Below are 25,099 nucleotides of genomic sequence, written 5' to 3' on the forward strand. Positions count from 1 at the left end.
CCTGGGATGCTGCGCGCTGAGGGGCGCAACAGCAGCAGCTTCGGGGCGGCTGTGCTGTCGCCGCCCCTCTCAGTGGGGAGTGCCGAGGGACCCCGCACTACTCTCCTCGAGTAGCGCGGGGCTTAAGGGAAGTGGGGAAAGGCCCTATTGACTATGTTTCGTACCCTTTTCTGCTTCCCTGAACTTCCTACTCGGTGCCATTTTCTGAGCGTTCCCCCTTCCACACAGCTGTTTATTTGCAGCATTTCTCTGTTCTTTTATTTGGAGGGGGCAATCTTTGAAGCATTGAGCATGTGAGGAGTATATAATGTAGCACGAGGCTGTGAAGCGCTGAAGCATCGAATCAACACAGAACTCCAAAAAAAAAAAGAAGGGACAAATCCTGTCATGGCGGCCAGGAATCATTCTGAGGGCGTGAGTACAGACATACATCGTTGTAAAGAAGGGGAAATTGAAAACATTTTAGAAACTTTTTAGGGGATTTAGGGCCTAAGATTTTCAAGATTTAAGCAGAGGTGGTTTGCCATTGCCCCCTACTGCATAACAACCCTGGCCTTCCTTGGTGGTATCTCATAGACAAACAAACCAGGGATCACCCTGCTTAGCCTCTGAGGTTTGATGAGACTAGACCAGAGGTGTCCAACTCTGGCGCTTCAGATGTTCATGGACTACAATGCCCATCAGTCCTTGCTGGCATGGCTGATGGGGATTGTAGTCCATGAACATCTGAAGCGCCAGAGTTGGACACTCCTGAATTAGACCATCCAGACTGCCCGTCTCCAAGTGGTGACTGGCGATCACTTGAGATGACAACTGATCTCCAGAGATCAGTAACACTGGATAAAATGGCCGCTTTGGAGGGCGGAGTCTACGGCATTATACCTGTCCGAAATCTTTTCCCTCATTAAGCCCTGCCCTCCTGAGGATCCACCCCCCAAAAAACGCCAGGTATTTCCCCACTTGGACATGACAACCCTACATCCCTGTCAGGAATTCATACTCATCAGAATTCCACCTAGTTGTTTATGGATTAGTGCAGACCTGGGCATTATACGGCCCGCGTGCCACATCCGGCCCGCCAGATGACCCTGACTGGCCCGTATGACAGACCTGGCCCTGGCCTAAGAGAACCTGTTTAGAACCGCGCTGCTCATTCTTCCGCTAACCCTCCCCCTTCCCCCCTCACCTTGCCACTGCGCCGGAAAGGGCCTCTGAGAAAGGCCACTCCCCTCGCGCAGTGGCTTCTGGGGCGTTCCCCTCCTTTGAGAGCCCTGCAGAAGCCGGTTGCCTTGGCTGCCGGCTTCTGCAGGGCTTTCAAAAGGGCCTCTCAAAAGCGCCTCCCCTCCCCCCCCGCCTTGCTGGGGAGCGAGGCGCTTTTGAAAGCCCCACAGAAGCCGGCAACCAAGGCAACAGGCTTCTGCGGGGCATTCAAAAGCACCAGTCGATGAAAAAAGTAGGTCAAGGGACTTAAGTCTCCCCACTTGCTTGATTGTCACAGTGGACAACTATGCAGGTAGGTTAAGCCTGTGATTCTTTGTGCCAAATAGTGTTGCATGCAGAACTGTTGCCACTGATTCCAAGTTGATCTGTGCACCTGTCTGTCACTTATCAGCCCCTATTATGCAGAATTGAGTTCAGCCTTTTGGCCCGGCCCTCCACAATATTTTCTGTTTCTTTTGCGGCCCCAGGGAAAAAATAATTGCCCACCCCTGGATTAGTGTTTCCAACAAGTAATGGAGAAACCTCCTTTATTTATTTGTCTTTCTAAAGAAGGGGGGGAAATCCACTTGTCAGCTTCGCAAATCGCCATCTTCTCCGCGGGTCCTTTCCAGAGAGCTCTGAAGTTCTCAGCATCCAGGGAAACAGGTGGAGGTGTGGCAAAAATGCACAAACCTTTACTCCAACACTGTGTCTTCTTCCTCTGACTCGGCAATAGTTGGCAGGGCATGCTGAAAGCAAAGGCAAAGACAAAACAAGGGAGCAGTTAATGGCGGTGGTCACTGGAGCTTACGAAGTGAACCGCAAACAAAGAGTAAATGTTTAAATGGACTTCGGGGCAGCCGATCAATGGACCAATAGGGGCTGCTGTTCCGGAAACAAAGGGGGGGGTGTTTACTTTTTACTTGGATGTTAATCAATCGATCGGGTTGCCGAGCATGTATGTGACATTCGGAAGGGTCTAAATTCTCGTGCTAGGACACAGTCAAGGTTACATTTTGAAGGGGGGAGGGGGGAAATCTTCATGTATTTTAGCCCTGGTTAGCTCCATGATGATATGATCATACTCAGATCTCAGAAACTCAGCTGGGTTGACCCTGGTGAGCTACCGTGTTTCTCCCAAAGATGTGCTTTGTCTTATTTTCAGGGGATATCTTATTTTTCTGTGTTCTGTTCATCGGGCATGCTTCCAAACAAAAACTTTGCTATGTCTTACTTTTGGGGGATGCCTTATATTTCGCACTTCAGCAAAACCTCTACTATGTCTTATTTTTCGGGGATGTCTTATATTAGGGGAAACAGGGTATTTGGGTGGGAAACCTCCAAAGAATACATCTCTTGTCTTGAAAATCCTTCAGGGTCGTCGTAAGTTAACTGTAACGATGGCCGAAAAATTATTTCAAAGATATTTTGTGTTCTTGTTTATATCTCGCACATCTGTAGTAAAATTAGTAACTAATAAATGTATTGTATATAGCCAAAGGCTGTTAATAATATAAAATAAGAAAACAGCAATAAAAATATACAATAAACAATAAAACATCATAAATCAATCACTAGGTAATAGAGTTGCTAAAATTTTTGGATCCCACCACTGAGGTAAAGGTGAATCTTTTGTATACAACCCCCTTTGGGATGGCATTATAATTGAGGCTCTCCTTCATTCCCACTCCTTGGAGGTTTTATGTGAAGATAGGAAGGAGGAGGCAAGTTAAGCCCCAAGGAACCCTGCAATTTTGCTTCACATTTTTGTTGCCTATCTTAGCAATTCACGTCCTCCACTGGCGTATTATGATATCATAATGAAAGAATTTACAATTTAAAGATATTCCCTTATATTTGACAGTGTTAATTTGTGAGCCATAAAACCGCACAACCTGAGCTTTAGAATACAACTGGAGTACAAGACGTTTTCATTGTTCCTTATACACTGAAATTACTTTAAACCATTCCTCAGTCTGATTTTCTGTATGCACGGCCCCAGGAATAGTACACATATTGGGAAGGTTTTTTGTATAAATCTGAGGAAAATTCAAATCATAAACCAGACTCTTGTTAGACTCAAACAGATGTTGTATCTATAATAAGGTGACCAGATTGTCACTTTTGTAAATCAGGACCCGGGTGGGGGGCCGCGCGTGCACATGCGCATGCGCAGCCGCAGGAATGCACTGCCTTCTGGGGCGCTCCCGTTTCCTGCCCTGTCACAAGGCGGGAAACGGGAGCGCCCCAGAAGGCAGTGCGACAGCCTTCCAAAAATCGGGACGGTTCAAAAAACCTGCGGGACGTGGGACAATTTGGTTTAAGGCGGGACTGTCCCGCCAAAAGCGGGACGTCTGGTCACCTTAATCTATAATAAACATGTCTTCCAGGTGAATATCTTTCCACGGGTCCTTTTTCTTCTGGGGTGGTGTTTGTGTTTGTGTTGAGGACTTGTTCCAATCTGTTGATCAACAATGAATAAAGCCCCACCTTACCCCGGAGCAAAGAGTATGCTGGCTTCGGCATCTCAGGGAAAGGGCAAGATAAACAAAATATACGTACAGGTAAGTAACAGTGCCAAGCCCTGCCTTTCATGAGCAATAGTAAATATAACATTGTCTGCCAAGTGTTGGAATGAGTGACTCGGCATGCCTGGACACTGAGGGATGCTGTACCTTTTTAAGTTGCTACCTCTTGGGGATTAGTCTCTTTGTCTGGGCCTGCGGACTGCCCACTAACGTCTTTCTTCCTCTGTAGCCATTCATTCTCCTTTTGTTTTCTAAGCACATGGACATGCCATAATGGCATCTTGCTACTGTGGGTCTTTCTTGCAGAAGCAATTCATACAGAGGTGGGATCCAGCAGGTTCTCACAGGTTCCCGAGAGTAAGTTACTAATTATTTGCGTGTGCCGAGAGGGGGTTACTAATTGGTGATTTTGCCATGTGATTTTTGCCTTAGTTACGCCCCTCCTCTCAGCAGTAGCGCGCAGAACTTGAAGCAGTCTAGCAGGAGGTGCACCGGCGTGCGTGGCAGCCTGCGCCTGCGTGCATTCGTTTCCTGCCCAAGGACCGGCGCAGCGGCTGCGTCCTTGCCACAGCCTCGGCCAGGAATGCCCCACCCCCGGAATGCCCAGCCACGTCCCCATCGTGCCCCGCCCAGCCCCATTGGCGCTATGCCACAGTTTGAATCCCACCCCCATGGGAACCTGTTACTAAAATTTTTGGATCCTACCACTGGTGAGTTTACTTTGGACCTTTCTCTCAGCCCAACTGACCAAGCAAGGTTGCTGTAAGGGTAAATGAAGGGAGAGGGATGCACGCCACCCTGCAGTCCTTTGTTTGTTTGCTTCATGAGATGTTGATAGTGGCCTTCCCCTTTTAGGATCACAGCAGTTTCCAGCCTTCATAAATGGCTTGGATTTAAAGTACGTGCAACATAAATAAATACACTTCAGGCTCAAACTTTTACGTCAGGTAATCTACCCATGTAAACAAGAGGCGTTGAAAAGCCTTGGTCCGAACCAGTCTAAACCAGGCCTGCTTAATCTAATGAAAGACAGTATAGTGTAGTGGTTAGAGCATCAGACTAGGAACAGTGAGAACCTGGTTCAAATCCCCATTCTGCACGGAAGCTTTCTGGGTGACCGTGTGCCAGTCACACACTCTCTGCTTAACCTACCTGTTTTTGGAAGTGAAGGACTTTGCGGCGTCTCCTGCCTCAATGACAAGAGGGTGACTTGACTAGAGCAGTGGTTCTCAACTTCCTAATGCCGCGACCCTTTAATACAGTTCCTCATGTTGTGGTGACCCCCAACCCTAACATTTGTCCATTTGACAGATGGAGAACACTGATGCAGAGAGTCTTAGGCAGTGGTTCTCAACCTTCCTAATGCCGCGACCCTTTAATACAGTTCCTCATGTTGTGGTGACCCCCAACCCTAACATTTATCCATTTGACAGATGGAGAACACTGATGCAGAGAGTCTTAGGCAGTGGTTCTCAACCTTCCTAATGCCGTGACCTTTTAATACAGTTCCTCATGTTGTGGTGACCCCCCAACCCTAACATTTATCCATTTTACAGATGGAGAGCACTGATGCAGAGAGTCTTAGGCAGTGGTTCTCAACCTTCCTAATGCTGCAACCCTTTAATACAGTTCCTCATGTTGTGGTGACCCCCAACCCTAACACTTATCCATTTGACAGATGGAGAACACTGATGCAGAGAGTCTAAGGCAGTGGTTCTCAACCTTCCTCATGCCGCGACCCTTTAATACAGTTCCTCATGTTGTGGTGACCCACAACACATGTATCCACCTTACAGATTGAGAACACTGATGCAGAGAGTCTTAGGCGACCCCTGTGAAAGGGTTCTTCGACCCCCAAAGGGGTCCCGACCCCCAGGTTGAGAACCACTGGGCTAGATAGATTAGACTAGAAAACCTCTCTCTCCACTTTTCCATCCAGAATGGAGTTCGCTAATAAAGACTCCTCTTAAGAAATTATGAATTGGCTCCAAGTTTCCTTTTGTCACCGGCACACCCCCGCTGTGTTTTGCCTCAGGGCGCTCCGCTGTAATGAAAAGGTATCTCTTACCAGAGGGGATTACCGGCAGTGTGTACCTATGTTAACATTCCTTCGTCGATTTTATACAACCTCGGGTTCCCAGCACCAGGTTGAGAAGCTGCTGGCGCTTAGGGGTGGCACTCAAAGAGGGCAGGGCTTCGGGAAAGTGAGACGCCTCCGCAGGGCACGATGCCACGAATCCACCCGCCAAGGCAGCCGTTTTTACCAGGGGAACCGATCTCCGTAAGCAGGAGATCAGTTGTAATTCTGGGAGATCCCCAGCCCTCACCTGCAAATCGGCAACACTAAAACAAAGCACACTGCGGTCGTACCCGTACTTCAAAAAGGAAGGCCCGTTCTCCATCCTGGAAAACCTGGGGGTCGTTACTGGCAGACCCATCGCAAGGACATTTTCTTGGGGGAGGGCAAATGAGTACCATGGGGATCAGCCATTGTTATTCATTTTCTTTGAGCAGCAGTGGCGTAGGAGGTTAAGAGCTCGTGTATCTAATCTGGAGGAACCGGGTTTGCTTCTCCGCTCTGCCGCCTGAGCTGTGGAGGCTTACCTGGGGAATTCAGATTAGCCTGCCCACACACGCCAGCTGGGTGACCTTGGGCTAGTCACAGCTTCTCGGAGCCCTCTCAGCCCCACCTACCTCACAGGGTGTTTGTTGTGAGGGGGGAAGGGCAAGGAGATTGTAAGCCCCTTTGAGTCTCCTGCAGGAGAGAAAGGGGGGATATAAATCCAAACTCTTTTCTTCTTCTTCTTCTTCTTCTTCTTCTTCTTCTTCTTCTTCTTCTTCTTCTTCTTCTTCTTCTTCTTCTTCTTCTTCTTCTTCTTCTTCTTCTTCTTCTTCTTCTTCATTATGTATTTATTTGTGCTTGATGATCTATTTACCAATTTTATACTTGGAACTCAAGGCGGATACATGGCATACAGCAACGTAACTGAATACCACATGGGAACTCATAAACCAGGGGTCTGCAACCTGCGGCTCTCCAGATGTTCATGGACTACAATTCCCATCAGCCCCTGTCATAAACGATGGAATAGATCTAGGAATTGGTTTTTGGAATATGCTGCCATAGGAGGTGGTGATGGCCACTAACCTGGATAGCTTTAAAAAGGGCTTGGATAGATTTACGGAGGAGAAGTCGATAGTTTTGACCTTTTATACTCAGATGACTTATGGACTCAGGATAAAGAGCCATCAGCCCCTTCCAGCATGGCCAATTGGCCATGCTGGAAGCGGCTGATGGGAATTGTAGTCCATAACATCTGGAGTGCCAAAGGTTCGCCACCACTGATCTATGGCTACCAATCTTGATCCTCCTTGATCTCAGATTGCAAATGCCTTAGCAGACCAGGTGCTCAGGAGCAGCAGCAGCAGCAGAAGGCCATTGCTTTCACATCCTGCATGTGAGCTCCCAAAGGCACCTGGTGGGCCACTGCGAGTAGCAGAGTGCTGGACTAGATGGACTCTGGTCTGATCCAGCAGGCTAGTTCTTATGTTCTTATGTTCTTAACCCTACTGCTGATTGGAGGGGCATGGCGAATGATTGATGGAGTACCGCCCCCTTTTGCCCTGCTGTGGCTATGGGCCTGGTTACTGGTCCTGCAGCTAAGAGATTGAATGGTCACCTGGCAAAACAGGCGTCCGAACAGCAGCAACCGGAACACAGTGACTGGCTTGCAGCAGAAAAAGGATACTTCTAGCTATGTCATGCTAAGCCCAGCCGTTCTGAGGTTTCATAACACTAGTTAGTTGCAAAGGTCAGTGCTGATTAATCATTTACAGCAATGCCAGAAGAAGTCCACCGCAGGCAGGTACAGCGCAGGCAGCTCACGACACTAAAATCAAGCCTCCAGTTATGAACTTTCCAGTCAAGCCCTGGAATTTCCGACGGCCTTTCCGTTGCCCTCGAGCCCCATGTCTGAGTCCTTTATGTCTTTGTTTGCTTGTTTGTTGGTTTGCTTGCTTTCTGGTTGCCTTTGTATCTCACATGCTACATTAATTCTCGTCTCCTCCAGTTCAACCTCACAAGGGTTGGTATTTCTCTCTGGGAAGAGATCAGGGGCGTAATACCCATTGGGCAAGGTAGGCAGCTGCCCAGGGCACCACCTTGGGGGGGCGGCATCAAAATGCAGGGTTCGTTTTTGGGTATTTTAGTGGTTTTCCATTTCTGGCCTGCAGGGGGCGCGGTTTTAAGGCTAGCAGCACCAAAATTTCAGCATATCATCAGGAGACTGCCCTTATGCTACCTCCCAAGTTTGGTGAGGTTTGGTTCAGGGAGTCCAAAGTTATGGACTCCCAAAGGGGGTGCCCCCATCCCCCATTGTTTCCAATGGGAGCTAATAGGAGATGGGGGCTACAGTTTTGAGGGTCCATAACTTTGGCCCCCCTGAACCAAACTGCACCAAACCAGGGGGGTATCATTAGGGAAGTCTCCTGATGAGACCATGAAAGTTTTGAGACTGTGCCTTCAGAAATGTGCCCCCCTCCAGCCTGCAACCCCCATTGACAGCAATTCAGAAAACTCAATGCAGAACAAAGATTCTTGGGCAAATTTCTGGGATGTTCCTGAAGGGGGCGCATTTTTGGATGTATTGGCACCAAAATTTCAGGGTATCATCTGTAAACTGTCCTTATGGGACCCCCCAGGTTTGGTGCAGTTTGGTTTAGGGGGTCACAAGTTATGGACCCTCGAAGGGGGTGCCCCATCCCCCATTATTTGCTAAGGAGATGGGGGCTACCAGCAGAGCTTACTCAGGCGCGTGTGTGTGTGCTGAAAGCAAAATAAACTCAGTTTGGGAGTTTCTACCTAATGTGAGGAGTCTTTATTAGATAACACTCTAGATAGGAAAGTGAAGAGAGAGGTTCTCTATTCTAATCTAACTAGCTGCAGGGGGAGAAAGGCTGTCGGCACCTCTTCGCATGCTGATGTGTGCTCACAAGAAAGATGGTGTGTGGAAGAGAAGCAGGAAGGAAGGAAGTTTCCCTGAGAGTAACAGTCTACACAAAAAGGGGATAGTGTCAGAGCAGTAGAGAAAAGGTGTCCAGGGTCTTGACCCCTCTAGATATCTGACTCTCTAGTTGTGGTTCTCAACCTGGAGGTTGGGACCCCTTTGGGGGTCGAACGACACTTTCTCAGGGGTCGCCTAAGACTCTCTGCATCAGTGTTCTCCATCTGTAAAATGGATAAATGTTAAAGTTGGGGGCAGTGGTGGAATCCAAAAATTTTGGTAACAGGTTCCCATGGTGGTGGGATTCATACTGTGGCGTAGCGCCAATGAGGCTGGGCGGGGCACGACAGGGGCGTGGCCGGGCATTCCGGGGGTGGGGCATTCCTGGGCGAGGCTGTGGCAAGGACACAGCTGCTGCGCCGGTCCTTGGGCGGGAAATGAATGCACACAGGCGCAGGCTGCCACGCATGCCGGTGCACTTCCTGCTAGACTGCTTCAAGTTCTGCGCGCTACTGCTGAAAGGAGGAGCAACTAAGGCAAAAATCACATGGCAAAATCAATTAGTAACCCCCTGTCAGCACACACAAATAATTAGTAACCTACTCTCGGGAACCTGTGAGAACCTGCTGGATCCCACCTCTGGTTGGGGGTCACCACAACATGAGGAACTGTTTTAAAGGGTCGCAGCATTAGGAAGGTTGAGAACAACTGCCAGCCTTAGCAACAAAAGGAAAATCCAGGACACTGCTAGCCAACAAATATTAAATAGGAAGACTGTGACAAAAGAAACACCATGAGAACATGCCATAAATATGGATTTACATGGTGGTATCTCATATGCCAATATTACTGCTTCATTGGCTTTTTGTACTTCTGATTTGTGCTCATGCAAGGTGGATTCCGCACCGCACAAATATAACATCCTTAGGACGCTATATATAGTGTTTTGGGGAAGAACTTTGCACAGCTCTCTTCCCCAAAATGACTTTGGTTTCGTTGCATTTCTCTCAACCTGGGTTTTTCAAAGATTGCTAAACTAGCGACCTTTTCCCCCCAACCCAAGTTGAGGACGATTCCTGCCTGCTGAGTGAACGCCAGCAGGAAGGAAACACTTCACTTCTCTCGCCCAATCCTCTTACTTTCGTTCCTGCCACTTGTGGCCGCCACTGAGTGCACTGCAGGAGAATTTCTGTGGAGATTCCCCACGGAGGTTTCCTCTGCTTGCAGCTCATCCAGTGGCATAACTAGGCAAACTGGTGTCAGGCTCCCGAACGTGGAAATAACAGAGACCGTAGGAAAGTCCTAAAGCAGTTTATTTCTACAACGCGTAGAGTAACAGAGAAAGCTGAATCTAAGCTCTCCCGCTTAGATCCAGAGATTATATCCTTCAGCCCCCCCCCCCGGTTGATTCCCACCAAATGTGTTTCACAAAGAGTATACCATTTGCACTACAGAGCTTCAAGAAACCTGGGAACGTTCGCACCTTCCCACAGGAGGGCTGGCACCAGGGAATTGCCAGGAAGGGGAGAGGGAAACAGGAAAGCATTTACGGGAAACATTTGCAACTCCCACACAGCAAGACATCTAAGCACTGACAGGCATGGACCTGACACTGGAGCCCTGGGCAAAACCTGTATTCGACTATGAGTTTGATGCCCCCCAGGTGTGTGCCCGGTGCAACGTGCCCCCCTGGACCCCTTGTAGCTACGCCCAGTGGCGTATCTAGGCAAACTGGAGTTTGGCGCCCCCCCATGGGCAGCCGCCCTCCCCCACCATGACCAAGCAATGATTTTTTTACACCAGGTCATTTCGAAGTCACCATCACATTGTAGAACATGCCCCAACTCACAAATCTGAACAGAGCAATCGGCCATGCCACACAGCAGAAATAATTTGTTTTGAAAACATTTTCAAAAGGCTTTCAAAATGTTTTATTACTGCTGTGAAAACATTTTATGGTGCTGTATCCAGCCCCCCCCCCCCAACTGGGGGAAACAGCATCACTTTCAATGTTATTTAAACTAGGGAGCCCAGATTCTCCTTTTAAATCCACCTTAAAGGGAGAATCTGGGGTTCCCAGTTTAAACAACATTGAAAGTGATGCTATTTTGGGGTGGATTCTCCCCTACCCTGAAACAGCATCACTTTCAATGTTTAAACTGGGGACCTCAGATTCTCCCTTTAAATCCATGCCGAAGGGGTGGGGGGATTTAAAAGGAAAATCTGGGGGAAATTGAGGGGTGCCTGCTGTCAGGGGTGCAATTGTGTAAGCTAGCAGCACCAAACTTTAGGAGACTCTCCTGATGATACCTCCCAGGTTTGGTGAAGTTTGGTTCAGGGGGTCCAAAGTTATCAACTCTCAAAGTGTAGCCCCCATCTCCTATTAGCTCCCATTGGAAACAATGGAGGATGGGGCACCACCTTTGGGAGTCCAAAACTTTGGACTCCCTAAACCAAACCTCACCAAACCCAGACGATAGCATCAGGAGAGTCTCTTGAAATGTCCCTGAAATTTTGGTGCTGCTAGCCTAAAAACTGTACCCTCTGCAGGCCAAAAACGGAAAACCCACTAAAATACAAAAAAAACCCCACAAACGAACCCTGCATTTTTGGTGCCCGCCACAAGGGGGCGCCCTGGGCAACTGCCCACTTTGCCCAATGGGCATTACGCCCCTGAGATCATCCATTTGCTATTTCACTGTACAAAGTAGATGACTAAAGTTTGTTCAGCCCAGTGCTCCTGTGCACATGTTGTTTTCCTTTCTTTTTTTGAGCGGGCTGTCTGCAAAGTTACAGCAACAGAAAAAACGCACATATTGCAGCTTTTCTAGTCATGTCGCTGTAGCTTCGCAGACAGCCCCCTCAAAACAAAACAAAAGGAAAAACAACATGTGCGCAGGATAGCTGGGCTAAACAAACTTTAGTCACCTGCTTTTGACAGAGAAATAGCAAATGGATGAGCTGCAAGCAGAGGAAACCTCCACAGGGAATCTTCATGGAAAATCTCCTGCAGCAAATAAAATGGCAGGCACACTGTGAAATTGACAAGAGCTCCGTGCAACAGGCAGGGGGAAAAAATCAGTTTTGGCTGACGACGTTTGTGTTCTCCCATTCTGTGAGAACACAAAATATCAAAACTGATCTTTTTATAATGTCCTAAAGACGTTATATTGATGCTGTGCGGAATCCACCAAACTTCAAGAACAGGTTGTGAGTGGTACGTAAAAATGTTGTTTGTAAGCTGTACCCTCGAGGGAAAGGTGTGGCTCAAAAACACCTGGCATTTCATAAATGATGCATGCATCTTATTCCCTCCCTTTTTCTGTTACGGTGTTTACCTGTTGGCATCTTCACTGGTCGGGATTCTGAGACCTTTCTCACCTGCTTCAGTTACTCCTTTTTTGCTTGAGTTACTTTTTATTTGTTTGTTTAAATATATGTATACCCTGCTTTTCTCCCCAGCTGGGATCCAAAGTAGCTGACAACATTCCCCTCTCCTCCCTTTTAAAATATCTGCTGTTGTAAGAAAATAGCCCAAACTGACTATCTCGAACGTCACAATAGGCTAGCAGCAATGGTGCACTGGAACCTTTGCAAAAAGTATGACCTGCCCTGTAGCAAGACCTGGTACGAGCACAAGCCAGAGGAGACCACAGAAAATGAAGAAGCAAAAATACTCTGGGACTTTAGAATACAGACAGACAGACACCTGGCACACAACACCCCAGACATAACAGTGATAGAGAAAAAACATGTTTGGATCATAGATGTTGCTGTGCCAGTTGACAGCAGGGTAGAGGACAAAGATCTGGAAAAGATCACAAAATACAAGGACCTACAAATTGAAGTTGAACGATTGTGGCAAAAAAGAACAACAATAATCCCACTAGTAGTTGGTGCTCTAGGAGGAATCCCAAGAAATCTTGAAAAACATCTGGAAAGCCTAAACTTGGACAGAACATCAGTCCACCTGCTGCAGAAAGCAGCACTTCTAGGAACTGCACATATTCTACGCAAATACCTCTAGTATCCTAGGTCCTTGGGAAGGACTCGATATTCAGAGATGAATTCCAGACACTTGTGCTGTGCTGTTATGTGTATAATAATAATAATAATAATAATAATAATAATAATAATAATAATAATAATAATAATAATAATAATAATAATAATAATAATAATATGGAAAAACTTACACGATACGAGGATTTAAGGATTGAACTACAAAGACTCTGGCACAAACCAGTAAAGGTGGTCCCAGTGGTGATCGGCACACTGGGTGCAGTGCCTAAAGATCTTGATTGGCACTTAAAAACAATTGGCGCTGACAAAATCACCATATGTCAGCTGCAAAAGGCCACCCTACTCGGCTCTGCACGCATTATTCGTCGATACATCACACAGTCCTAGATGCTTGGGAAGTGTCCGACGTGTGATGTAATACAAAATCCAGCATATTGATCTTGCTTGCTGTGTGTAACTGTTTTGTATCAATAATAATAATAATAATAATAATAATAATAATAATAATAATAATAATAATAATAATAATAATAATAATAATAATAATAATAAATTTATTTATTTGACTTAATAAACCACTCTCTCCCAAAGGGCTCAGATTTTGGGAGACATTTTAGGCTGTTGTGGGATGGGGGAAGTGAGTTGTGCCTGAGGAGTTGAAGTCCTTCCATCTGTGAAAGAGCTCCCAATGATCCAACCCGCCAACTATATATATAAAAAGCAAACCGTGAGTTTGTTCCTGATGGTCTAGCACAGGAACTGCTGGGCCAATTCCTCTGAAAATTTCCAGCCACTGTAGTCAGCCAGGCAAGACACCTGGCCCAGGTAAAACTCCTTTTTCCTGGCGATCCATGGTGAAGGACATGAAGATGGCTGTGTGTAACTGTCTCCCTTAGGATGTTCATGCCCTTAGAATGTTCGCTCAGATGGCCAGATATGAGCAGTGAAAACAGTACATAGGTAACAACTCGAGTGGAAATGAAACACATACACACTTTGCCGTGTGAGACGTCAGGTGGGGTTCCCTCCCCTCACACGCAGGTACCTTTCACTCTCTGTGCCTCACCCACTACTACCACACAACACACATACTCTCATACACATTCAGCTCATCCTCACACTCCTCACTCTGCCCTCCCTCACATCCAACCACCACTTAACTACTTCCTCACCCATATTCCACACCCACATTGAACAAGCTTGAATGTAAAAGACAGCTGGAGGGAGGGAGGGAGAGGGAAGGGACGGAGGGGGAGGCGTGCAAGGGAAGAGAAGGGAGGGAGGGGAAAGAGTGAGGGGTGGCACGCATTTCACCACAATAACCCACAGCAACGCGTGGCCGGGTACCGCTAGTATTCTTATGAATATCTGCTCGGCGTCTATAGTTTGTACTTACGTCAGATTGCTCCATTTCATCTATCTCCTCGACACGGGTCAAATGGGGAGCGCCATATTTATCCGTTAGCTCAGCCAAGGTTTTGGACTGTGCATCCTTTTCAGCTGCTAACTTGGCCTGCAATTCAACATTCAATTTCAAGATAGCTGTGAGTAGCTGACAGACATGCTCAGGACTTAATTCCCATATGTGCACAATCTGCACCAGGCCATACGTCCCACTTGAAATGGCCCCTAGAGCCAGCATTTGCCCTGTTGTGGAAATTTACTTGTAGATAGGATTCCCCTTTGCCTGCTTCTGGCCTCCAACCAATTGAAGCCCCCACGCACCAAGGCTTAGCTAATAGTCAGTCAGTCAGTCAGTCAGTCAGTCAGTCAAGTATTTATTGTTTGAGCCATTGGCTATAACAATACAGAAATACATGCAGTTAAAACAGTAACTTAGTTAAAACAATAATTTAAATTAAAACAATAATTTAGTTTTACATTAAAATATAAATTATTAGTGTTCGCAATCTCTAAATTAAAATGCCCCATCAAATACGTCAGATGTTTTTGCAGCTTCTTCAGCTAGTCTAAGTTAATCTCCAGTACTTTGGAACATCAGTTCAAACAGCGCTTTAAATACTTTGCTCGTAATTTCCTAGCCGCCAGGGCAAAGAGAGCCATCTTATAAGAATCATAGGAATCAATATCAGATAATAAGAAAATCAGTTTCTCATCATCGGACAAAAAAGCTGTCCTAGGTAGTATTGGCTCCAAAAACCTTTTCCTTATTTCAGAATATAAAGGACAGGAGAGTATGTAATGAAAGAGATCCTCAGGCTCTTGTTTTCCACAGATACAAAAGCACTGAGAAAATGGTACTCGTGTGTATCTGCCACTAAGCACTGCTGAAGGCATTGATTGAAATCTAATAGAAGTATAAGCTATTCTAATAGGTAGGCAGTAACTGGAGCTGGGATGGGCAGATGGAGGCAAAAATTAAACAGAAAATTAAGGCCTCAGCTATTACTGGAAGTTCCAACCATAGAGTTCCCAGCGATTCCTAGAGCTACCTAGAACTGTCGAAGTACTTCTATGTGTTTCCACTAAAAGATCCAAGAGTGGCTGTGCGTTCTTCGGTGGAAGTTAAAGCAGCATGTTTCCGCATTTACAAAAAGTCCAGGGGTTTTTTTTAGCATTTAAGAATATTATATCAGCGCCGCCTTCATCAAAACCAAAGAAAATGGTGGGCGCAGCTATCGAAAATGGCAAATCTTGCTGCTGAGGCAATATAAATGCTCTTTTGTTGTTGTATGCGTAACAGTGCAGAGAATAACAGTTTTGACTAAGACGGTGCTTAAATAAGATTCTTAAATGCTAAATGAGAATTGAGGTGGGGGGAGAGAGATGGAACTGGGCAGGTTTCTTGGTGGAGCATTCCTTGGACCCTGGCAGAGCATTCCACCACAAAGAAGGTCCAGGAAGATGCGGTGGATTAATTCACACATCTCCTGTGATCTTTTTGTGGGAAAAGGTGTAGCAATTGCCAGGAACTCTATGGTAATCTTCGAGAGACACAGAAAAGTTGACAAGTGTAACTAATACGGATGCTATGCTACTTTTTCAATAAAGTATTTATGACCAGCACCGTCACAGGAGGAAGAGAAAGCAATTAGAAACTCTGCCACCATGGTTATTTACGACAACCTCTTGAAGAACTGGTTGATCAATGCATACTCTAAGAATGACGCAAATGTTCTGGGAAATCTGTTGTTTCGCTTTTTTAAAAAAAGGTGTTTCACTCACACTCAAAGGGGCTGATGCAACTTTTGGACAAACTGTTTCTGGTTGATTCCGCACTTGCGTTATCGACCTAAGTTCGAGCTGCGTTCGACCTAAGTGCTTCGCACAACCACTGGGATCGATGTGGTTTTGTACCAGCTTCGTCCCGTGTAACGGTCAGATTTCCGACTCCAGTTGGGAACTACTACTTTTTCAGGGAACCACGCTCACACTCAGCTCAATTCCAGTAAAGTGCGGAATCTCTGGTGCCAGGAGTCCCCCATTCAGCCAATCACAGCTGAGTGTTTCGGGCATGCGTACAGCTGGCCAATCAAAAAACGCCACCTTTGTCCCTCCATTCCTGTGGCAGTTTTTTTATAACGTGTGTGGGGATAGACAGAACATGGCCGTAGAACAGTGGCCAATCGGAACGGAGCGGCGAAGAGGCACAGGATGATCCCACCCTCAGAGCTGGGATCAAACTGGTTGCAGTGTGGAACAACAATGGCTTCTCAGGGAACTGGGTCAAACCTATTTTACTCATGTGCGGAATCGCCCTCTAAGTAAAATTCCTGAAGGGTCACTGGAATGTAACTGATCAAACCCAGCACCTTCAGACACGAAGCTCTCCAAGTCAATCATTTTCCTTCAGCCCAGCCTACCTCACAGGGATGTTTTTTACAGGATAAAATAGGAGGAACTAATACGTGCTCTAAAGGAAGAGCAGTATACAAATATCATGCCCAAACAAAGGCCAAGACAGGTAGGTCAGATCTGAATTGCCTTCCCAGTTGCCTTGTAGGGGCAGAGGATTCCATGCCCTCCAGATCCCATCACCCACCGCTGCTCTGAGTGGCGGCAAAAGAAAAAAAAATTAAAAACCCAGTGGCATCACATGGACTATTATGTCATCTCTAATGAAAACAGAGTTTTACCATAGAGTTCCTGGCATTTCCTAGAGCCACGCATTATCGACATGACGTTGCATGAGATGCCATGTTCCTCCTCCCACGTTCCCACCTCCAAACCTGCCACTGAGCTCGAGCAGGCAGGTCCTCAACCGGGAACTGCAAGCTCGGAGGGGAAGGCAGATGGATTCCCGATGCTCGTGACAGTGCTTCTCTCACCTCCATCTCTTCGATCCGCTTCTGCTCTAAGATGAGCATCTCTGCCTGCTCTTTCTCCAGCCTCTCCAGCTCCTCGCGTTCTCGTTCCAGCTCCGCCTGCAAGCATCAACACGGGTTAACATGGAACTAATGAAAAGGTCTGTCACTTCAGGGCGGGGCCCCCAAAAAGGCACCCATGCACCCTGCCGACCCTTTTCTGAATCTCCAGCCCCCGGCCCACCCCGTTCCCATGGCTTGCTACTGCTCAGAGTGGCACCGTACAAAAAAAAAATTTAAAATAAAACACAGTACTTTGTGTAGGGCCACTTAAACATTGCGAAACAGGGTAGTTCTAGGAATCCCCCGAAACTTGCTGGTTTTTACCATCGAGCGTCTGGGAATTGTTAGAGCTCTCCGGTGTCACTTCCCCAGAAGGGATGCGATACTGCAGCCAGCATTGCAGGCACCTCATATCCCCAGCCACAGCCCTCCCGCCAGCTGCCACCGTGTTTCCCCGAAAATAAGACAGTGTCAATGCATGGCAGCTGTGAAAAAGGCAAACTCTATGCTGGGGATCATTAGGAAAGGAGTTGATAATAAAACTGCAAGGATTGTCATGCCCTTATAGAAAGCAGTGGTGCGACCGCGCTTGGAGGGCTGTGTTCAGTTCTGGTCGCCGCATCTCAAAAAGGATATTGAGGAGATAGAAAAAGTGCAGAGAAGGGCAACGAGGATGATTGAGGGACTGGAGCACCTTCCCTATGAGGAGAGGCTGCAGCGTTTGGGACTCTTTGGTTTGGAGAGGAGACGGCTGAGGGGGGATATGATTGAAGTCTATGAAATTATGCATGGGGTAGAAAATGTTGACAGAGAGAAATTTTTCTCTCTTTCTCACAATACTAGAACCAGGGGGCATCCATTGAAAATGCTGGGGGGAAGAATTTGGACTAATAAAAGGAAACACTTCTTCACGCAACGTGTGATTGGTGTTTGGAATATGCTGCCACAGGAGGTGGTGATGGCCACTAACCTGGATAGCTTTAAAAGGGGTTTGGACAGATTTATGGAGGAGAAGTCGATTTATGGCTCCCAATCTTGATCCTCTTTGATCTGAGATTGCAAATGTCTTAGCAGTCCAGGTGATCGGGAGCAACAGTCGCAGAAGGCCATTGCTTTCACATCCTGCATGTGAGCTCCCAAAGGCACCTGGTGGGCCACTGCGAGTAGCAGAGAGCTGGACTAGATGGACTCTGGTCTGATCCAGCTAGCTTGTTCTTATGTTCTTATGTCTTATATTAATTTTTGCTCCCAAAGATGCGCTATGTCTTATTTTCAGGGGATGTCTTATTTTTCTGTGTTCTGTTTGTCGGGCATGCTTCCAAACAAAAACGTTGCTACGTCTTACTTTCGGGGGATGTCTTATATTTCGCACTTCAGCAAAACCTCTACTACGTCTTATTTTCAGGGGATGTCTTATATTCGGGGAAACAGGGTAAGCACTGTTTGCCAACCTGTGTTCAACAACCCACATCTTTGCAATGTCTGGAACCTGAAGAATCCACTGTAAGGGAGGAGAGGCGTCTACCCCCTTTTTGTGGCTGGGTCCTACCTGTCTCTCTTCTTGGAGCTTCTGTTGGATTAAAAGTTCTTCTTCTTTCATTTTCTCTAACGTTTCCAATTCCTTTCGGGCTTCCTCGCACTGACGCTCCAGGTCCTCCCTTTCCCTTTTCCTCTGACCATGCGAAGAAAACAAAACACAAGTAAGAAAGTGTATACCATTTTGTGCTCGCCACTTCTTGGAGTAGCAGGAACATCTGGAGGCAGTGGTGGGATCCAAAAATTTTAGTAACAGGTTCCCTTGGTGATGAGATTCAAACAGTAGCGTAGTGCCAATGGGGCTGGGCGGGGCACGACGGGGGCGTGCCTGGGCATTCCGGGGACGGGGCATTGCTGGGCGGGGCTGTGTCAAGGACGCAGCCGCTGCGCTGGTCCTTGGGCGGGAAACGAATGCACGCAGGCGCAGGCTGCCACCCACGCCGGTGCACCTCCTGATAGACTGCTTCAAGTTCTGTGCGCTACTGCTGAGGAGCGGAGGAGGGGCATAACTAAGGCAAAAATCACGTGGCAAAATCACCAATTAGTAACCCCCTCTCGGCACACACAAATAATTAGTAACCTACTCTCGGGAACCTGTGAGAACCTGCTGGATCCCACCTCTGTCTGGAGGCCACCTTCTGCCGTGGTCTGGTGGATCTTGTTCCTAACGTTTCGCCTGCATCTGTGGCTGGCTTCTTCAGAGGTGTATCACAGAGAGAAGTCTGTTTCACACCATGTTTAATGATGGACATTAAAAACATTTACATAAAATGTCTAGACACAGTGTGAAACAGACTTCTCTCTGTGATACACCTCTGAAGATGCCAGCCACAGATGCAGGCGAAACGTTAGGAACAAGATCTACCAGACCACGGCCACACAGCCCGGAAAACCCACCACAACCAGTCCCCCTTTTAATTCTTCTCCCTACTGAGGTAAAGATTCCACCCTTCATAAGCATAAGCATTTTATCGTCATTGTGCACGCACAACGAAATTTACAGCAGCATTCCTCGATGCACACAATTCCAGACTCATACCCCATCCTCACTTTCCCCTTCCTCCACCCATCCCTACACAGCCCCAAACACATCAACATGAAGCCACAGAGTTTAGCATAGCCACAGCTCTAGAGTAGAAGCTGTCTCTAGGCCTCTTTGTCCTAGTTTTGATGGACCTGTATCGTCTGCCGGATGGTAACAGTTCAAAAAGAGAGTGTGCTGGATGCGACGGGTCTCTCAGAATATTTTGGGCTTTCTTTATAGAATTATAGAGTTCTTCCAAGGAGGGGAGAGGGCAGCCGATAATCCTCTGGGCAGTAGTGATCACCCTTTGGAGCGCCTTCCTATCTGCCACTGTGCAACTGGAGAACCATACCCAGATGCAGTAGGTTAAGACACTCTCTATAGCACAGCGGTAAAAGGACACCAGGAGTTTTCCATCCAGTTGTTGTTTCCTTAAAAGTCTCAGATAGTACAGTCTTTGCTGGGCCTTCTTAACCACTGCGGCAGTCTGTACGCCCCAGGTCAGGTCCTCTTTAATCATCAGATTAATGGTCAGATCTCTCTCTCACATGTCCCCCCCACCCCCACCCCAGAGCCATGCCACATGGGTTCTCCTGGCGTGCAGCATCTGAAGGGTTTTTTTGATACTCATCTATCAGCCTGCCTTGGGTAAGTACGCCAAATATTGGGGGGAGTTTCGGACTAAACCAGGTCCCTGTGTCTCATGGCTTGGGAAAATAAACAGTTTGTCACGGGTTCAGGAACCCCTGACCAGAGCAGACCCGTTCAAGATTAAAGGTTAACATTAGAGGTTCGTCTTATTAGGGAAATTTGTGATTTTTAGAAGCTCACCAGGAAGTCTTCATCCAAATTCTTCCTGTATTTGTAAATCCAGAAGGCCAAGTACTCTATTGGGTCCGGTGGCCGACGTTCGGCCACTTCGGCGAGACCTTCTGCTAAGCATATCCCCAGGCATCTCTTCAGATACGCAGTCTCCATTTCCTGCTTCGGCACCAAAGATTACTCTGTAGGGAGCTGAAATTAAAACAAATATATATTTATTTACTGTATTTCTACGCCGCTTCGGCCAGCCGCTCACTGCAGTTCAAAATAAAAGTGAATGAAAACAGACCGGAAATCTGACATATTAAAAACATTTACAATTTCAATAAGCCTTTATTGGCATACAGAACATACAATATAAATACAGTTAAAATTACTAGATCAAACTTCACTCTGGATCATAAGTTCAGTTCGCAAACCTCAGCCAGAAACTTTGCCACTGCGAGACAACAGTCAAGGTCATTACAGTTTAAGAGCATATTTCCTTTATCAAGCTCCGTCAGGGTTTTCATAGAGTCAATGATTTGTACTAATAAGCTGGATCTTGGATTCTGGTAAAGTGGGCAGTGGCGGAGAATGTGCGCAATGGAATCCAGCTGCCCTGGACTGCAGGGGGCAAAGCCTCTTATCGTTTGGTAGATCCTTGAGTCTTCCTCTATGGAGCGGGGATGGCATAATATTACATCTAGCCAGCGCTTACCAACCCTATATATAGGGTTGGTAAGCGCTGCAATATAGTAGGCTGGGTTTCCCTGCACAAATGGAATTGCCACGTTCATTGGCGAGCAGGATTTGTTGGCCAAGCTCTGCAGTTGTTGATAATCCATTGCTAGTAGCCGCTCTTTGACATTTACATAAAATGAGAACTTAGGAAAAGTTGTATACAATGCACCCTTACACTGTATTGTCGGAGGCTTTCACGTCGGGACAGGTTGTAGGCTGGGATAGATGGTTGCAGTTCTAGCAGCTTTTGCATCTGGTTGGCATCTTCAGAGGATCTTTTACAGTTAAAAGAGCAGCCTGCTCCATTCCGCACACGCACACACACCTGCACCTGGGGGGGGGGGGACACACAAATGCCCCAGGTGCAGGTGTGTGTGAGTGTGTGGAAAATTGCTCCCTTCACCCCTCCCCAAGCTGCCTCCATGGCCCGGAGCAGCCCCCACGGAATGGAGCAGGCCGCTCTTTTAACTGTAAAAGATCCTCTGAAGATGCCAGCCACAGATGCAGGCGAAACGTCAGGAGAGAATGCTGCTAGAACACGGCCATACAGCCCAGAAACCACACAGCACCCCATCCTTACACTGTTGCATAGGTGAGACAAGAGACAGACCTTTCTTCAACAATTCATGTATTCTAGCAGGACAGGGCTACAGAAGAATATGTTATTGTCACAGATCTCACCATCTTAATAAGAGGCCAAGCCTTGTTGGGAACATCTTGAGGAGCATTCTTGATCAAAAACTGGTTGAGATATTTAAGAAGAAGAAGAGTTTGGATTTATATCCCCCCTTTCTCTCCTGCAGGAGACTCAAAGGGGCTGACAATCTCCTTGCCCTTCCCCCCTCACAACAAACACCCTGTGAGGTGGGTGGGGCTGAGAGAGCTCCGAGAAGCTGTGACTAGCCCAAGGTCACCCAGCTGGCGTGTGTGGGAGTGTACAGGCTAATCTGAATTCCCCAGATGAATTCTCCACAGCTCAGGTGGCAGAGCTGGGAATCAAACCCGGTTCCTCCAGATTAGATACATGAGGTCTTAACCTCCTACGCCACTGCAGCTTTAAAACAAAGAACCACAGAATGTACTAACTATGAGCACCTAGCAAGTGGGGTGACCTACACAGTTCAGGGCTTGTTTTCAAAACCAAAGAGTGCTAATATTTTTCCATGCTAAAAAATTACACCTGAGCAGTGGTGGGATCCAAACATTTTAGTAACAGGTTCCCAGGGTGGTGGGATTCAAACTGTGGCGTAGCGCCAATGGGGCTGGGCGGGGCACGACAGGGGCATGGCCGGGCATTCCGGAGGCGGGGCATTCCTGGGTGGGGCCGTGGCAAGGACGCAGCCGCTGCGCTGGTCCTTGCACAGGAAACAAATGCACATAGGCACAGGCTGCCACGCACGCCGGTGCACCTCCGGCTAGACTGCTTCAAGTTCTGTGCGCTACTGCTGAGAGGAGGGGCGTAACTAAGGCAAAAATCACGTGGCAAAATCACCAATGAGTAACCCCCTCTCGGCACACACAAACAATTAGTAACCTACTCTCGGGAACCTGTGAGGACCTGCTGGATCCCACCTCTGCACCTGAGTCAAGGAGCAAAGCATGGTGAGAGTTAGCATGGTGTAGTGCTTAAGAGCAGTGGACTCTGATCTTGAGAACTGGGTTTGATTCCCCACTCCTCCACACGAGTGGTAGACTCTTATCTGGTGAACTGGATTTTTTCCACATGCATGCAGCCTTCTGGGTGACCTTGGGCCAATCACAGTTCTCTCAGGACTCTCTCAGTCCCACCTACCTGTCAAGGTGTCTATTGTGGGGAGAGGAAGGGAAAGGAGTTTGCAAGCCCCTTTTGAGTCTCCTTACAGGAGAGAAAGGTAGGGTATAACTCCAAACTCCTCTTCTTCGAAGTGGGATATTCATACTGGTGCTATCTACTGAAAGAAAAGTAAGCTGAGTGCTACCAATGGTAGAATGTGTTCACCAGTCCTTTGCTCAGTCCTGGTGGACTGAGCCCATGGTGATTTTATCCCATCAAAACATTAAATGCATTTCGTCAACATTCAGGAAGCCTCTTCCAACTAGATCCATGGTTCTCAACCTTCCTAATGCCACGACCCTTTAATACAGTTCCTCATGTTGTGGTGACCCCCAACCCTAACATTTATCCATTTTACAGATGGAGAACACTGATGCAGAGAGTCTTAGGCGACCCCTGTGAAAGGGTCGTTCGACCCCCAAAGGGGTCCCGACCCCCAGATTGAGAACCACCGAACTAGATGCTCCTCAGCTGCCAATCCAGACGAAAAGGTGAATTTAGGAACATGAAGTGGTGTGTGGGGAGGGGGGGGGATATTTATCCAAAGACTACTCACATTCCTCAATGGTCTTTCCTTCTCTCCTCAACCCTCCCTGTGAATCAAGCTCTGTTGGTACCCAAACTGTTCAGTCTGGATGTTTTGCTCTGGTATCCTAGCAACGGACCGGTATTCTCTCCACCTCTGTAGGCAACTGTCTCCCTGAAGAATCTTCATCTTCCTTCCCTTCCCTTCCACAGACATGATCACAGCCTTATTCTGTTCATCAGGAAATTCCTCCTGTCTAGAAACAGAAATATTTATGTCTTACTAGAGGTCTGTCAAGGAGCTGCGTAGTTAATACAGCGTATACTTGCTGTTCATTTCCATTTCTGGATGCAACACCACTGTGGTTTTTTCACCTATCCATTATTTTTGTCTGGGGCAGGGGAGGAATAGGGTTGCCAGCTTTCGGTTGGGAAATTCCTGGAGATTTCTGGGGTACAGCCTGAGGAAGACAGCACCTCAGCGTTATTCCACTCTCCAAGACAGCCATTTTCTGCGAGGGGAATTTTTTCTGCAGCATGGAGATCAGTTGTAGTGGTGTAGGCGCAGAAGAAAGAAAGAGAAAAGAAGTAAAGACAGAGGGAAAGAGAAAGTAGAAAGACAGAAAGAGAAAAGGGTTTTAGATTTAACAAGAAAGTTTATTTTTTCCTTCCCTCCATTATTTTTCCTATAATGGAGAGATGGCAACCATAAAGCTGCTGACCAAAGAAATCATGCAGGCCTTAAACCGATTCTTTTACTGTTGCTAGCTTAGCATAATAACTTCAAAAATGCTCCATTGTTCACAGTTATACAAAATGTGCAAGCTAAACTGTTTTTAAGATCCCGTTGTACTCAAAAGATACCTTTAAAGCTGCCCCTTTGTTTTCCTTAATGACAAATAGGGGAGGCTTCTCTTAAGTGAGAAAAGATCACCAGGCTCTTCTGCCTAAAAAAAACATAGGGCAACTTGAAACATTAATGACAAGCAGAAACAAGGGTTTTTGATTCATATAACGTCAAAGAGTGAAATGCTGGCATCTTCCAATGGGGATTTTGGACAACCCCAAAGTGCTGTGGGAACAGGGAAAATCTCCACCTTTTGTGTGATTGATTGATGATGTGGGCATTTCGGGGTGTATTCTTTGCTGCCATTTTGATATAGCTTGTCATTAATACTATAAAAGTGAGAACACACCGCCATTTTGGTGTGGCTCCCCTGATATTGCCTTGCCCGCAGTTGGCCGAATAAAGATCTCTCTGATTTTATTCTGTATCGGCTTGATCTTCTTTGAGCTTATTTAGTTTAAACTCGTTACGTCTTTGTAACAGTGGCAGGATATCCAGCAGGTGCCGCCTGCAGGTTGGCAACCCTAGAAATGAATCAAGTTTTTTTAAGTAATTTTTTTCATTTATTTTATAGAACTTTTGCCCACAGAGAATTGGGGGGGGGGGGGGAATCCTCTATGTAATACTGAATTTGAACAAAATAACTTGAACGGCTTCCTTCTTCTTCCACGGCTTCAAAACTGGGGTGAGCGCTTCCAGTTGGAGCTTCTAACTGACATGCTAAAAT

At 47.0% G+C, this 25,099-nt stretch overlaps 1 protein-coding gene across 1 annotated transcript; it reads right to left on the bottom strand.

Moving 5' to 3' along the window:
* Positions 1–1,785: 1,785 nt before the first annotated feature.
* On the bottom strand, positions 1,786–23,655 carry LOC125438340 (DPY30 domain-containing protein 1-like). The gene is made up of 6 exons (XM_048506726.1): positions 23,557–23,655; positions 20,474–20,656; positions 18,632–18,754; positions 17,044–17,139; positions 14,151–14,267; positions 1,786–1,949 (listed from the first exon to the last, which is right to left on the bottom strand). The coding sequence occupies exons 2-6, from the start codon at positions 20,618–20,620 to the stop codon at positions 1,896–1,898; spliced, it is 537 nt and encodes a 178-aa protein (XP_048362683.1). The 5' UTR covers positions 20,621–20,656; positions 23,557–23,655; the 3' UTR covers positions 1,786–1,895.
* Positions 23,656–25,099: the final 1,444 nt, after the last annotated feature.

This window comes from Sphaerodactylus townsendi, linkage group LG08 (genome assembly GCF_021028975.2).
Source record: "Sphaerodactylus townsendi isolate TG3544 linkage group LG08, MPM_Stown_v2.3, whole genome shotgun sequence".
NCBI lineage: Eukaryota > Metazoa > Chordata > Lepidosauria > Squamata > Sphaerodactylidae > Sphaerodactylus > Sphaerodactylus townsendi.

Excerpts from the sequence above, each read along its gene's own strand:
- LOC125438340 (XM_048506726.1), bottom strand. The coding sequence starts at position 20,620 with ATGGAGACTGCGTATCTGAAGAGATGCCTGGGGATATGCTTAGCAGAA. Across the intron at positions 14,268-17,043 it reads AGCGGATCGAAGAGATGGAG|GCCAAGTTAGCAGCTGAAAA; the intron begins GTGAGAGAAGCA and ends GTTGAATTGCAG. Across the intron at positions 1,950-14,150 it reads ATGAAATGGAGCAATCTGAC|CATGCCCTGCCAACTATTGC; the intron begins GTAAGTACAAAC and ends CTTTGCTTTCAG.